Source organism: Linepithema humile, chromosome 6, assembly GCF_040581485.1.
Source record: "Linepithema humile isolate Giens D197 chromosome 6, Lhum_UNIL_v1.0, whole genome shotgun sequence".
Taxonomy (NCBI): domain Eukaryota; kingdom Metazoa; phylum Arthropoda; class Insecta; order Hymenoptera; family Formicidae; genus Linepithema; species Linepithema humile.
In genome coordinates, this window is record NC_090133.1 from 18,952,862 (window position 1) to 18,968,164 (window position 15,303).

The window sequence follows — 15,303 nt, forward strand, 5'->3', positions numbered from 1 at the left end:
CTCTACTTCCGTCACAATATAACACAAAATGATGTCAAACGCGTGTCGACACTTGAGACTTCCACGCGCGTTTCCTGGAATCGACGGGAAAAATGGTCGGTGTAGAGAATTATTTTCATTATAAGTTTTATTGCGTCTTCGTGCGACACTTTTCGTCACGCAAAGAATAGAGAATATAATTGGAAGTGGAGTGTGATGTGTATAACTGACAACACACAATTATTCTATATTACTCAATAATTTGAAGATCTCGATGTGTCAAATTTAACGTTATAATTATATTATTAAAAAAAAAATATCGGAAGACACTCTCGCACGGGAGATACTCTCGCATGCACTGAATATATCAGGCGAGTTATCGCACCATGTGTATTTCATTTCCATCTGTTTTGCATCACAACAGCGAAGCGCCGCTAGCTTCAATTCTTTACAAAGCGAAAAAATACATCGTTAAATAAAAAAGTGAAAAGGAGATTGAAAAGATACAGCGCTGCGCTGCTTCGTCTAATAATATAATAATAATATATTATAATATTATTAAAATGACAATAATTAATATCGATAATAGTATCAATAGATGTATCTGGATAGAATTTCTAAAAATCCATTTTAACGTAGCGGAAGCGTGTCCAATTTCATCACGTGTTTGGAACACGACATTCTCGCGGACGATCAGATTAACGCAGCTTCTTGTTTACTTGATCGATCTGCTCGTCGATTCTCTGAGAAGTACCTCTGAATTTATTTGGCTCGGGTCCGATCATCTGTATGAGTTGCGGCACTTCCTGGCCGCTGATCTGCGTGAAACGTGCCAGCGACTTCATGCACGCGAACAGCTGTTCTTCCGCGGGGCTGCCGTTGAAATACTGCAGCAATGCCATTGTCAACTCCACGGCAACGTCGTCAAACACCTACGGTTCACATCTCACATGAGGATATTTAGAATATAGAACGATGCCGCATGTCATGATGCTCGCATGAGTTGAAGAACCGATATGAAACATTGTTGAATGATGAAAATATTGTTACGACACGATATTAACTAGCGATTATCGAAGTGTTTGCTATCTAATTTGTGTTGACAGATGATTAGGAATTATGCAATTAATTTAATTGCATTCGTTCTTATCTTTTCAGCAACGCACAATGTTCAATTTCTTTATTCTTCATCAAACCGTGATGTATTTAGGATTATTATTACTATACGAAAAGTTTACGAATATTGTTATTAAAGAAATTCTCTGCAGTTCCGATAATCATTAGCATAAACATTGCCGAATATTTACACGTTAAATAATCGATTGCGTATCGCGTTTACAATATTATGCGCACATAATCGAGAACACACAGGACACCGATAATAGTTGACGACTTACCGCACCGCACGGTTCGATCTAACATGGATTTGGATAGGTACCTGAGAAATGCTGCCTTTCGGTAAAAGTCGCCGCAGATTTTTGCTTTTGTTCATTTTCTGAAAAAACAGTACCCGATTTCTGGAAAGATATCCGTCACACGCAGCGCTACTCGCTGCCTCGATTAAAGAGCTTCAGTGAGTGCGCATGCAAACGAGTGAATCATGTATCCTTTGAGCCGTTCTTTGATTAATGACAATGACAAAACACGATGCGCTCTTTTTCTCTTTCGTTGCTCGTTCGTGAAATTAAGTTACCAGACAAGACGTCCGCGTTGATGGTCGCGTTTAGCATTGGCAGAGACTCGCAGAGCTGATTTTTCGTTTATTAATAAAGGCAGCACTTCAAGGCACAGTGCGAGCGTCGCTTGTGCTCCTACGACATCGGCAAGCACGCATTCCGAAAGCGGCGTCATACATGAAACCGCGCATCGAAGGAAATGAATCGATAAACGACTTCGATTGTGCTACATTCCTGCTCCCAATTTTATTTTGTGCGAATAAAACAAGTAGGATCTTCAACGCGAAAATCCCACACATATTCGCGCATGCTGGAAATCATACAGCAATATTTATCGTGCAGTGTAAAGACTTCCAGCTTGTAATTTAAATTTAGAATTCAACTATAGAATTTAAGTGCACGATGAAGGCGCCTTCGATGCGTGATGGCGGTGAGTTATGAAAATGAAAGCGAGAGACGGCGAGAGAGATATGTGAGAATGTTAATCGGACAGGAAGGATACAGACCACAGTTTTTACCTCCTTGCAGGCAAGGTTGTGGATAATGGCGGCGCCGCGGATCTGCAGATCATCCGAGTTCGAGAGTAGCGAGTGCACCGCAACTTTGGTCGTCACCCTTATGTTGCTGATGCTCTGATTCTGATGCTGCCACTCGGATATGTAAAGCAGCCATTCCGAGCTGCTAAGATTCTCGAACATATTCGCCAACTGTCCGACACAATTGAAATTAAAGCGCTGATACAGTCTCGAAAAAATAAAAGCCTCACAAGCCCATAAGTACACAATTATTATCATTTTACAAAATTGAAAAATTATAATAAAAAGGAATTAAGATTTTTTATTTCTAGTGTAACAAATACATTTTTACTTACAAACTGTGCGAGTGGAAGTTGCTCCTCTTGCGGATGCCGATCGATGTCAAAGGCGTAATTCATAATGATATGTTCTCGCCTGTCTTGATGCAACAGCAGAATTACATCGTCCTTCAATGCGGCAACGGACAGTACATTCAACAGTTTTACTCGCGTATTGCTGTCCAGTGACTTATCATAGAGTACTCGACCTGAAGCCATTTAATTCAATCAAATACATTTTTACATTGTAAGTATAAATGTTGGAAATCAGAAATCTATTTTTAATATAAGATTTTCAATATCTATAATTTAAATATTTTGTCATTTAGTCTAAAATTTAATCGTATGAACTAAGGACGTTTCAGACTGCGTTTTGCGTTATTACTTCAATAACTCACCTACAAAATTTAAGAAATTATCACCCAAAGCCCATGAGCCTTCGTTCTCCAGAACATATTGTCGCAATTCATCCATGCACGTTCGCTCCTCGTCATTCAATTTTCCCTCAAGAGCACTCAGCAATTCTTCATACTCCGTCCGCACATTTACCAAGTCCTTGAACACTATCGGTGGATCTCTATGACGTTTCTTTTCTTCTTGTTCACGCTTCTCGTCTTCCTCCATTTGCCTCACTCGCTCGGACGGCAGCATCTCTGCGTTTTCGCCATTGGTCGCCTGCTGCTGCGTCTCACCGACAGCACCTGATAGAAATTGCGTTCATTATTATTAAAGTTTTTTAGGGTTTCTAAAAAAAGATGTTAATTAACAGAAATAATAAAGAGACGAGGGTGTAAAAGAAGTAGCAGATAAACAAACTTGCAACAAAAGAATTGGAATGAATAGAAATAGAGAAAAAGTAACTGATGGAAATTTTACTTCAAATCATTTGTTAAATGTTTCTTAGAAAATATTTGATCGCAGAAGCAAATCACATAGCTTGAAATAAAAAATTGTAGAATTGCATTGAGATAATAATATGGAAACAATAATCACTCGCACTCTCGTTCTCCGCCATATCCGCGCAGCAATTGCTCGGTCCGGTACTGTTGCTATCGCTGCCAGTGGTCTCCCTGCTGCTTTTTTCCTTCTTCTCCTTCTTCTTCTTTTTCTTCTTTCGATCTTTCTTTGCTAGCTTCTCGTTAATAACGTTCCTCCTTTCCTCTAGTGCAATAGAATTTAGTCTGCAAATTGTGAAAATTTTATCAAAATTAATTGAAAACAATACTCGTAAACGTAAGGTAACCGAGTATTTCAGATCGGAAATTGAAATAAAAAAATAATCAATAATTAATAATTCGGATCGATAAAAAACAAAGATAAAAGATACGAATAGTATAATTCGTTTATCGAAAACAAATTTTAAACGCAAAGCACGGAATATATGTACATATTATGTCGTAATACTCTCCTCTTAAATATATTTTAAACATTACCGTGCCAAATGTTTTGATTCTGGCTTGCAACACATTGTATATGTTCGAGGAACATCGAGCATCAACAAAACAATTTTGAATACTTTATCATTTATCAACAAAACGAAAATAATGTTTTCGTATACAGAACCGTACCTCGCTTCTTCGATAGCTGTGTTTAGAAGCTGATATTCTGGTGAAGTTTCCCTCTGAATTCTCGGCTCAACAAATCTCTGGCCGACCGTGAACCCAGCACTTGCGCTGTTACTTAATGTTTCTATCAATGGGCCTAAGGCCTGTCCGATAGGTCTAAAAATACACGTGTATTCGAAACAAATTTAAAAAATATAAATGCAATATAATTCAAATGTAATGTTAAATAATTATTGAGACATACGTTTGTAGTATTTCCTCCGGCAGATCAAGGATATACTTGGGAATGCCCTTGCCCACCAGGAAGTTGCTTACTTCCTCTGTGAAGGAATTGCAGTTGTGCTTGAAGAGATTGTACGTGCCCGGTCTGAAAGCGCAGAATCATTTATCACGTAAAGTCGAACGATTCTCAATAAAATTGTGTGTGTGTGTGTGTGTGTGTGTGTGTGTGAATAAACACCTAAGAAAAGAAAAAGAATTGAACATCTAACAAATTGTAGAAAAATTTCAAAAAGATATAGAAATAAAAATTATGTACTAATTGACTTATTTTTTGCAAATTTCAGCCACTTTCGAAATAAAAACGTAGAAAGCGAGCGATCGTCAAACGCAGCAGCTCTTAACGTGTGCGCATCAACCATCAATGAACACTCACGCGAAGGTGGAAGTTCCCAGACCGTTTATGTACTCGAGGAAGACCGTGTAAGGCAGGTAAGTCTCGCCAAGCTTCTCGATTCTCTGTGGTTCTCCTAATTCCGTACCGCCCTGAAACACGAAATACCGACAGCTGCATTAAAGTCGCGTCCAGGAAAATCGCGCCGCATCGTCAATGTCAATTTCGCGGCGGATCCAGCGATGAGTTTAGTTCGCCGGAGAGACCACCCTTCACCTCCCCGGCATTAGTAGTCATGTAATTTTAGAACTACGACAAATCCGCGCTTCGCCACGAGAAACCGCCGAAAATAGACGCACGCGGTTGAAGCGCGACCTCTTCTAGAACGCAAAAGAAAGACGCGCGGCGGAAGTGAACCGTGAAGAGAGAACGGGAAGAAGCGGGAAGAAAGCGTTTATTATGCAGTCTGAAAGTACGATCTTTTGAGAAAAGGATCTTCTCACAAAATAACACACTGAATCGTGCGTTATTAGTGCAGTGCGTAAATTTTGAATATTAAGAAATATAGTGACGACGCGATTAAAATAAAACGCGACAACCTAAGAAATAAGAGACACAAGAATGCGAGATTATAAAATAGAATGATTAGAAATAGCACAAGCAAGAAATTTTGCTACGCGCGATCCTTAGTAAAGATAGATCTAGAAATCTTACACTTTAGTACTCTAAAATTTGTAATTAGTACACTAATATTTAATTGCCAAATATTTTAGCTAGCTTTTTTAAATTATAGAAGTCAATATTGCGAATATTCTTGATTCTTTAGGAATATATTATGTATTAATATCAAGAATGATTCAATGAACAGAATTATTCACGGAACTACATTTCACAATTATTTCACAGATTACATATTTCGCGAATCGTAATAATCAGCTTTTTAATATTATTCTTCGAAGATTTGCCACGATTCAAAATCGCACTCGCTTATCCTCCTAGCGTTCTCCTAGCGTCATCCTGACTGATCACTCGATTCACTTTGGATTGCAAGAAGAAACGGAAAAACGCGCCCGCGCTTACATATCGGAAGCACTCACAGGATTATGTTGGAGATGAGACGAGAATAGGTGACAGTGGAGAAAAAAGAACTAGTCGCGAGATTATCCTCCCTTCAAGAGCGCTCCCGAGAGCGGGAAACGGCTCGCACGCGGACTGCCAGTCGCGGATGCTCGGAGACGCCAGGGCGAAGCCGGCGAACGAGAAGCGATGAAGGATAATCGGAGCTCGCGTGGTGGCGCGCGCACTTCGTGATTTGCACTCGCGCGTCAAACCGGCATAAACCATCAGCGACAAAAATGTTGTTTAAAAAAAGAATGCTTGTCTTGTAGAAAAATAATCGCGCCTCATAAAAAAAGAATTAATCCGCAGATTATTTGAATATTGATGACAAACGTGACGTTTCTCGTGTAATTAGATGGCAGTAAATTAACAGATTTGTTTACAATTGATTTGCGAATAATTAATTGCCACTCTTTGAACTACGTGATCAATTAATTATCGATTGTAGAATTATAAAACATATAACGTATGTGATATTATAAATATTTCGAAGAAATATCTTTTACGCTTATAAATTTTATATTATACACATTTGTGTGTCTACTGAATTTAGTGAGTTTCGGTGGACGGAAATATATATCAGTTACACGGTGTCGTAAAACGACGCGTATTACAATTATGCACGCATTAGTCACGCGCACTCGCGCATATTTAAAGCACGTTGCTCGACGTAAAGTAATGCAACCGTAATGATTTCATCGCGTTGCTTTTAGATGCGCGTCGGTGTCGCGATTATTAGTTACGCGACCACTCGACACTTGGCGGCAGCTTTAACATGGAAATGGAGGAGAATCATGTCGGTCAGAGGAACAAGTCCGATATAACTTCAGGATAACTCCGGGTCAACTTCGTGAAATAGCAAGCTATTAAGCATTACCTGAAAAAGATGCGTAAACACTCTAAATTTCTGCATGCGTAATTCAAATTAATATAAAACAAATAATTCGTACCAGAAAACTTACAAATTTATTCCTATTATTCACGCGAGCACTCTCAATATCTGTCACAAAAAAGATTAATCTAGACAACGTCACAATCAAACGTGAATATTTCCAAATTCGTGAATTCAAATAAAATCCATCTTTCCACCAAAATTGCTCGAGAATAATTTATCTCTATCATTTTAATTTGAAATAATTTTCAATAATGGCTGCTCTCCGAATTGTGAAGATAATAAAAAAGATTTTACCCGAGTTTTAATGAGGCGGAAGAACTATTTTAAAGTAATTTCACTCTCTTTAGGCTAGCGAAAGATGACCCAGTTAGTGCTGCGGCTGGAGTAATCAGGAAGCAACCATACGCGTTTGGGGAACATCTCGTTGCATGCAGGGTGCAAGCGCGGACTTACCTCAGCGGCAACTTTCGTCTTATGTCTGGACGCATGAGGTGTAGGACGGGTGAGAGTTGCGAGAGACGGAGAGAGAAAGCAAGAGTATGCGTGCAACGGGGGATTATTTTTGGATTGAACCGCACCAAATTTAGTTTCCGCCCGTGTCTAACGTATCGTATGGCCCGGCGAGCGACTCCGCCGGCTACGACTAGGCCTTTCGATCGGTCACGACTTCGAGGATGCGTCCAGCGTCCCGGCCCGATAGGCCCGCGCGACGGGAAGCAGCGAGGCCATTAATTCTCTCACTTGTTGATAGCGCACTCCCCGGTTATTTATATTGCACTCGTCCCCCGCGATGCTATCGCGCGATGATCGGCGACTGACGCGCGTTCATCTCACGTGAGTCAACCCCCTCGGAACCCGAGTCACTGCTTCGAAGAGAAAAATCCGGGGAAAAAATTCAGGCAGATCTTACATGAAGTAGACAAAGTGGTGGAAATCGGAGAAGACATCTCTTTTCTAGAATCTTCAAGTTTTCTGATACAAATTACTTTTGTTTGTGAACAAATGTAGCAAAAGATCTTTTTGCATGTATCATCTGACACTCAGATTGTTAATATTAAAACTCTTGCAGCTAATTAAAATCTTATCAAAGTTTTGCAGCAACATATAAACAGGACAACGAACCGTCGCTGTTCATTACTAAAAATTTAGCGATAAAAATGATAATGAAGTTAGTGTTTATGCAATAAATAGGATTGCTCCGTGCGATATCTCAATGATAAGACATGATGCTTACTAGCGCGTTGTTGTTACTGGCCGCGGATCACGGCGGCATTTGATGTTTTTAACGCCATGTTTCTAGGATAAGAAAATACTCACGAAGAGGAAAGAAAGCACTCGGGCGAAGTATCGAGTACGGCGCGATGAGGACCACCTGCGTGACTGAACGAAACAGCCGCGGTATATGTTTAGTGTTTCGCGTCGTCGTAACGCAGGTAGCGCTACCGAACGATTTGTCGCACCCCGATCAGAGATGATCGGACTGCGGCGATTACCAGTGGAGGAAGATAACTTACAGGTCGGATGCTGTGGATGCCGCCGCTGCCGAAGAAATATTCCCTTCCGTACGCGACTATTGCCGTGTGCCATATTCCGTCCAGCTGACGACCTAAAAACAAAAATCCGGCATTAATGCTGGTAATAAAAGCGTAAAAAATGTAATTTTATAAAATTATGATGCCCTAATAATGATAATGAATATTTCTATATATTTTCAGGTATGTCTTTTTCTTAATATAATTGTAATACTTTTACTTGTTAACTAACACTTTTAGACTGTAGAGATTAAAGAATATCAATATAATTTTTTGTTAATTAATTAACAATCCAAATAGTGTAGCGACAAATATAAAATCAATGACAATTCTAATAGTAGAATAGAAAAATAATAATAATTAATAATAAATATGTCGATGCAAAGAATGTTAATTTACTAAACTTTCACAATGTACAAGATTTTCTATTCCTTCACATACTAGAAACAAAAAATTGAAAAATTTTTTCAAAATTCTGTAGTAGCAGGCTGAATAGTTAAAATTTCTGAAACCAGAAAGAACTCGAGATTATGAGAATGTATTCTATTTGTATCTCTGGCGTGATCCAAAGAAGCAACCTCGAGACAGGCTTAAATTCAAGCTCATACTCTTGTTCAAGGACCGACAAAGACGATAATATTTGTCGCGTGAATTCAGAACCCGCTAGATCGGAGCGTAAAGCGCGAAACTCGCGGGCCCGGGCTCGCGGACTCGTACGCACCATCTTCGACCCAGTTTTGCGGAAATAGCTAAGTACATCCGCGTACGCACATATGTCGCTTCGTGGCTTTCTCATTGCGCTCGGGCCTCCGCGACTTCGTTCGGTGGTGACGACCTCGCAAGAAATAACTTGGCCGTTATAATTACTTCCAGAGCGATGCGAGACGCAGCGTTGCCGGGACGTTTACGACGAATTCGGAGCCGGAAAGCGAGTCTCGGTGCTTTTGATATCGCAAATGCAATAATATTTATTCATCATTCGTGCAAATGATTTTAATCGTAAATAAATAAAGTTTTACATGATATAATTTCCGATCTAATGCCTCAATGAAGACATAATTGCTTAAAAAACATTGGCTAAGATTTCTTATATCCCAGGAAGAGCCGTGTAATTTCCCAAATTCTCAGAATAGTTTACAAAACGATTCCAACATACACAAGTTTTATTTGATTTGTTGTTCGGTCCAGAACGATTGCCAATGTGCTCAGACCTAACAAAGCTCTTTCTCAGTATTGGAACAAAATGCGGAATACCGATTACACGCACATACAAACGGCGCATTCAATGCACTCTAAAATAAACGTCCGCGAGCAAGCTGAGAGAAACCTCGGACACGTGGTGCAACTGGTCTGTGTGTATACGTCGTGCTTTACGCCATTCGCATGGAATTTCGGATCACGGAGCAACCCGCGTCTGGCATCTCTTCCGGCTACTTCCGCGTCCCGTTGCACGATACTCCAGGTTATTATTGTGCATACCGCGCCCATTTACACGCGCTTCGCCTACGACGCCTCGTGCGTATTCCGTTTTAAGCCTTCAATATTGTCATGAATTCTTAATAGTTGTGTTAGTCTATCCAATCCTATAATAATACAAAAGGTAGAATATTATAGAAGCAAAACATGGTAAAATTAACATAAAATAATAAAAAAAGATAGCAATAAAACATTTTTTTTAATCTTCTGTATCCACGTCTAATGATCATACCATAGTTTTGTCATTTCTGTGTACATTTTATTGGCAAATACTCGGCAGTGAACCGCGTAAATCAGATCCGTCGTGAGAACAGCCTAAACGACAATGATACGACAACAACATCTGCCGCTCTGAGTCATTGTCGACCAAAGTGTCATCGATTCTTGGCGGTTGTTTATATTTAAATCGTCTTTGATCCAAAATCGTCGTACAATTTGGCAAGAATCGCACGCCGTGTTCGAGCGACATTCGATTTCTCCCTCCGGGAGCAGCAATGACGATAGTCGCGTACGACGACGTAGTCGCGCGCTACCCGCGAGTTATGGCCATACATGACTGGTGAAATTGAACGCGTCAGGCCAAGAACCACCGATCGATCGCGTCAGCTTTTTGAAACGGAGTCACGCTATCGCAAAATTTTTTAATAACACGAACGTGAAAGCAAGAATAATCTTATAAGTCATAAATCAGAATTATGTTCAGAAAATTTAATTAAAGAATAACAAAATTAAGCTTCAGAAATGCTGAGTTCTGTTTTCTTAATATGTTAAATAAAGTTACATATTAATTTTTTTGTATTATATATTAAATCTTTCGCGTTCTTTCCTCTTTGTTTACATTATAGCATTTAGTTTGTAGGCAGAAAACTCTGGTCTCCATTTTCGCAGCGTACAACAAAGAAAGATATTTTACGCTTATATCTTTAAATAACATTCCGCCAGCTCAAGGTAAAAGAGCTCAAAATCGCGTCCGATGAAAACACCGACGCGCAGCATTGCTCTTCGACAAATATCTTTAATTATTGCGGGTCACGACGCTTGCGCTATGACGTGTTCGATTTTATAGCTCAATGCTACAATGATTTGACTTTTAAAGAAGTCCCACTTTCCATCAATCTTGAACTTGGTTCAATCAATAAAGTGTAACAAATACTAACAGTTTCTAAAAAATTTATAAAACACTATAAAATATGCAATTTAATTTCATTTAATAAAATATTCTCAGAAAAATCGAATTAAAAAGATGCCGGCCAACATTTAGATGAATGTTGACACTATCATTACTTAATGCTTACCTATGAGTATCGGCGACATCATTGCAGCCATTCCCTTTGTAAGATCGTAAATGTACAACTCTACTGACGTCCTTATATCTTCCGTGTCCTCCATCTTGTCCTGAAGAAAAAAAATATCTTTTAATAATCAAATGCATACAATAATAATAATCACATTAAAATGTTCTTCGTAATACATTAATACATTTCATATTTATATAATCATCATTATCGCTTCTGATTTAAAATCATGACATTTATGGAGATAAATAAATCTATTAAGGATTACTCGAGCAATGCCTCGCAGTAGTGTCGAATGCAGTGACTAGTGAAAACGGTCTCAACAAGATTTGACACCGTTTCTCCCAAACGGTCAATATTCATATGGAAAACCGAGAATAAACAGAAAGGTGTGCCGACCATTCTGACGCCGAATATACATCGTTCCGACATACCTTACGACGACGGGCTCTGTCGTACGTAACAACTCAGGGACGCAAATACACCACTCGTTCCGGAGCAAAGAGTCGTGCTCTCGCGTTGTATGACCCGCAGTGTCTCTCGAAAACGCTTCTCCGGCGTTTCGTCGGGAAAATGATGAGATGGAATGCCGGCCTCGCACTTAACGGCTTTGAATATATCCCTCACCCGCGCCTAATCGACACATAAAAAATATAAGTGCCAAAAATAGAGATCTCTGGTCAAATTTCCTTGTGAAATATAATCTCTATTTCGAATTATAGAGAAAAGAAATTTTTTTATTCATTAGAAATAATTTAATAAATGCTACATAGAGTGTCTTAGCGCTGTCAGTTTTGATATAGAGAGCCTTCTTCGATAAATAATTCACAGAGTGTAGCATTTGCAATCTTTGCTATGTCTATTTTCACTTGTAAAATTAAAAATGTGAAACGTCATTTAACGTTTATTGTAGAAAGTCATTGAATATAACGAGATTGAAGCGTTACGAGTTTATGAGTTTCACGCGTAATAAAGCTATGATTCAGCAGTTTAGACGTATCTATGTATATACAGGGTGTCGCAAAGCGATTGCTCCATTCTCTTAATACACGAGTTGTTTGATCTGATCTATTTAAATGATTGTGAAGGATGTCGAGAAATCCAGAAGAACCTGAATAGTTTTCGAGTTATAAATATCCAAGTTAAAATAGATTTTATAACTATTCTTTAGCAGTAACGAAAAATAGATAGAAACATTATTCCGTATTTTATTTCAATTTTACTTTAATTTATTAATATTTCATATTTCTATCCGATTTTAAAATTTCTACAAATCACAGATATATTTTTAAATAAATAAGAATGTCAAAAGTATATTTTAATGGTAAAAAAAACAACAGAATTTTAAATTTAAGCTTGGTTATGAAGAAACACGATGTTCAAAGCTATAACTCAAAAATTATGATATATAATAAATCTATAGATTAAAAAAAATGACGTTAATATTGCGTATAAATGTGTAATCTGCATATATCTTGTATAAGCGCACATATATGCTAACGAGAATTAGATTAAATTGACGCTTCATAATTTAGGTGATGTCATCGCGATGTGAATAATGCGAGAGATAGACTCGCGAGAAACATGTTTGGAATTTGTTGACGATAAATAGATCGCCAGGTTTATCTGAATTTCTAAACATCTTCACTAAAATCAATGAAATATTGCAGAAAAGTGTACTGTGTATGTCTATGTTTATATTATGTTACCAAATTATGATCATATCGTATCGAAAAATTGATATATAATAATTCAAACCAGGTCAAGTAATTTAATAATTTAGATCAAGTATTTCAATCATTCTCAAGTCAATAAAAAAACAATTGTCAGGCATAGCTATTTAGATTTAAGCATAAAGCACAAAGAAATAATCACTAGTGTCAAACACTGAAAATTAAAGATAAATTAAAAGTCAATTATTTAAATAAAAAAGTAAGGATTAGGAAGCAGCAAATAAAAAAAACAATAAAAAGAGCATCAACAAAGATAAAGGTTTACCTTCTTGTTTTCATTGATGGCTAACAGGTGGATCGATTATCGCGGGTACAACCTCTGCGGAAACGGAGAATAGATGAAAACAGCGGGCCTTCTAGTTGATCACAATAACGATGATGAGGATGATGAGAAGTCGATGCGGTCAATCACGATGAAGAAACTTGACAAATTATGTGCAAACCAAGCAGTCGTTTCCTGAGCGGGCTGTGATGCACCTCCGCGCTAGATGACTACCGGCTAGCAAATGCAACTGATCGCGCCGAAATCCTCACCGGAGTAAGCGACCCTCCGCGGCTCGTGGAGTCTCTCACGGCGCCGTAGTCGGTTCTTGGCAGGAAGAAACACACAGTAAAGAGGTAAGAGAGTCATAGCGTGCAGAGGCAGCGCTTGCCCGCCGTCGCGTTCCATCATCATTACAGTCGGTTTTCTCTATTCTTATCCGGGATTAAGTGGCTTATCCTCCATTCTAAACTTCCTCTAAACCTCGATCTCCACTGTTGATGCCGAATGACATGTGCAGAATGATAATGCCGATTTGATCATATACATCTTACGCATGCTCGCATAGTCACGTGATAACTGACAGATAACCGATTAGAAGAGCAATTGAGACTGCAGGATTCCATCTGGCTGGATTAGAAGAAAGTTAAAAATAGAGGATATTCAAAATAGAGATACTCGACTGTGTTTACGCTAATTACAATTGTCAATAATGATCTTTGATAATTATCTTTGATAGTTATCTTTGTGTATAGTAACACTTGAAAGAGAGAGATAAAAACCATGTTAGCAACATTAAAAAAATATAGCTGAGTCATCTGTTGAATGATGTACATATTTCAATGACTTATTAAAATATATATATACCTTTCGTAGGTGTTTTTTTTTTATACATTTATACATTCCATATGATTTCATAGTTATTCCGAAACATAATGAGTGTTGGCTAGATATGTTGGCAAGTACCTCTTGGACGTGTATCGCGTATAAAAATACATTATATGCATTATGATTCTTCGTTTCTGAAACATAAGTGCATATAAATCAAGAGATTCTCTAAACAGGAAGAATATATATTTAGAAAATTTTGAAACGCTATATTTGATACTGTCCGTAACATTCTTTAAAAACCATTTAAGACTTCGCAAAAGAATTAACAAAAAGGTCTTGGAAAATCAATGCTGAGTCCGAAAAATTAGCGATTAAGTTCATTAAGGTTTTACAAATAAGATATTCAATCATGCAAACCTTACCAAGAGGTCACCATGTTTTACGTCAATCGCCGATTCGTCTAATTACATTGAAATTCATCGCCGGCAAAAGATGTGCCAGCGCCTGATTTATTTATATCCGAGTACGATCACCTGGTGAAGATTGCCGGCATCGTGGCCATGACCAGACAACAATTCGCGATTAGTTTAATGCGTCTCCTTCCCCGCAATGAGATAACAATTGCGTACCTCACATTTAACAAAAGTTGATTACTTTACAAATAACCGTTACGTCAAATAATCTTAGAAAAATAAAAACACTAGATAAGCATACCTCCCTTCGGAAATAAAATTCCTCTGAAAACAATCGTGCGACAAAATGTAAGAAACCAATCATATTGCGTTACATTTTATTATATTAAAAAAAACGGCAGGTTGATTGGCTATTACTTTTTATCGCGCATTGGTAGCATTGTTTTGTGCGAGCCATTGAAAGTGCAATCCTAAGCGCAAGAGAGAAACAGAGAGGGTTCGAAACGCCGCCACGGCGCAGCATTGCTACGCGCACAACCGATTCTTCGAAGCGCGTCGAGCGCGCATATATCGACAGCGTGCTCTTTCGAAAGGGCGCCCAGGGGTCGGCGTCCGCTTCCACCCTACTGTAACGCAGGTTGCATAGTGCGCGGAGCGCGTCGTGAATCCGCTAGCGGAGAAAAAGCGCGACGAGCGCGTGTCGTCTTCGACGTTGTTCTTGTCATCGCACACGCGTGAATTCGATCGGTCGGGACGGTCGGAGAGGGGAAAAAAACCGAGCGAGGTCGCGAACAGAAGGAACGGAGCGCGCGCCAAGCGAACCACTTACCCAGCGTCGACAATTCTCTCGAAGACTCACAACAGCGACTCGACCCGCGCCAACTCGAACTCGTTCATTGGTGACTCGGGCTCAGTGGCAGAATGATTGCCTAGTCAGTCGATGGGTTCGTTGCACTGCATCAAGTGACTGCGATAAAATCGTAGGATTCTCTTGCTCACGCTCGCTCAGCTGACTCTTATCTCCGTGTGGTACGGCGGGAAAACGCCACAGACAAACGGCA

The 15,303-nt window shown here is 39.0% G+C and overlaps 1 protein-coding gene and 1 long non-coding RNA gene across 8 annotated transcripts; both read right to left on the reverse strand.

Annotated features, from left to right (window-relative positions):
- Window positions 1-505: 505 nt before the first annotated feature.
- Window positions 506-15,213, reverse strand: LOC105678776 (uncharacterized). 7 transcript variants are annotated; one of them, XM_012378405.2, is made up of 15 exons: window positions 14,252-14,518; window positions 13,866-14,020; window positions 13,002-13,628; window positions 11,438-11,636; window positions 11,004-11,103; window positions 8,215-8,306; window positions 4,729-4,838; window positions 4,318-4,440; window positions 4,077-4,229; window positions 3,508-3,689; window positions 2,907-3,209; window positions 2,527-2,717; window positions 2,174-2,362; window positions 1,418-1,474; window positions 506-911 (listed from the first exon to the last, which is right to left on the reverse strand). In XM_012378405.2, the coding sequence occupies exons 5-15, from the start codon at window positions 11,095-11,097 to the stop codon at window positions 678-680; spliced, it is 1,728 nt and encodes a 575-aa protein (XP_012233828.1). In that variant the 5' UTR covers window positions 11,098-11,103; window positions 11,438-11,636; window positions 13,002-13,628; window positions 13,866-14,020; window positions 14,252-14,518; the 3' UTR covers window positions 506-677. The 7 variants fall into 7 exon arrangements, with proteins under 7 accessions (XP_012233828.1, XP_012233825.1, XP_012233823.1 ...); XM_012378402.2 differs by having other exon boundaries at window positions 3,502-3,689; window positions 13,002-13,325; window positions 14,252-14,517; XM_012378400.2 differs by having other exon boundaries at window positions 3,502-3,689; window positions 14,252-14,517.
- LOC137000429 (uncharacterized) lies at window positions 9,211-10,984 on the reverse strand. Its single transcript, XR_010890677.1, has 2 exons — window positions 9,941-10,984; window positions 9,211-9,815 (listed from the first exon to the last, which is right to left on the reverse strand). It is a non-coding gene; the product is annotated as an uncharacterized lncRNA (long non-coding RNA).
- Window positions 15,214-15,303: the final 90 nt, after the last annotated feature.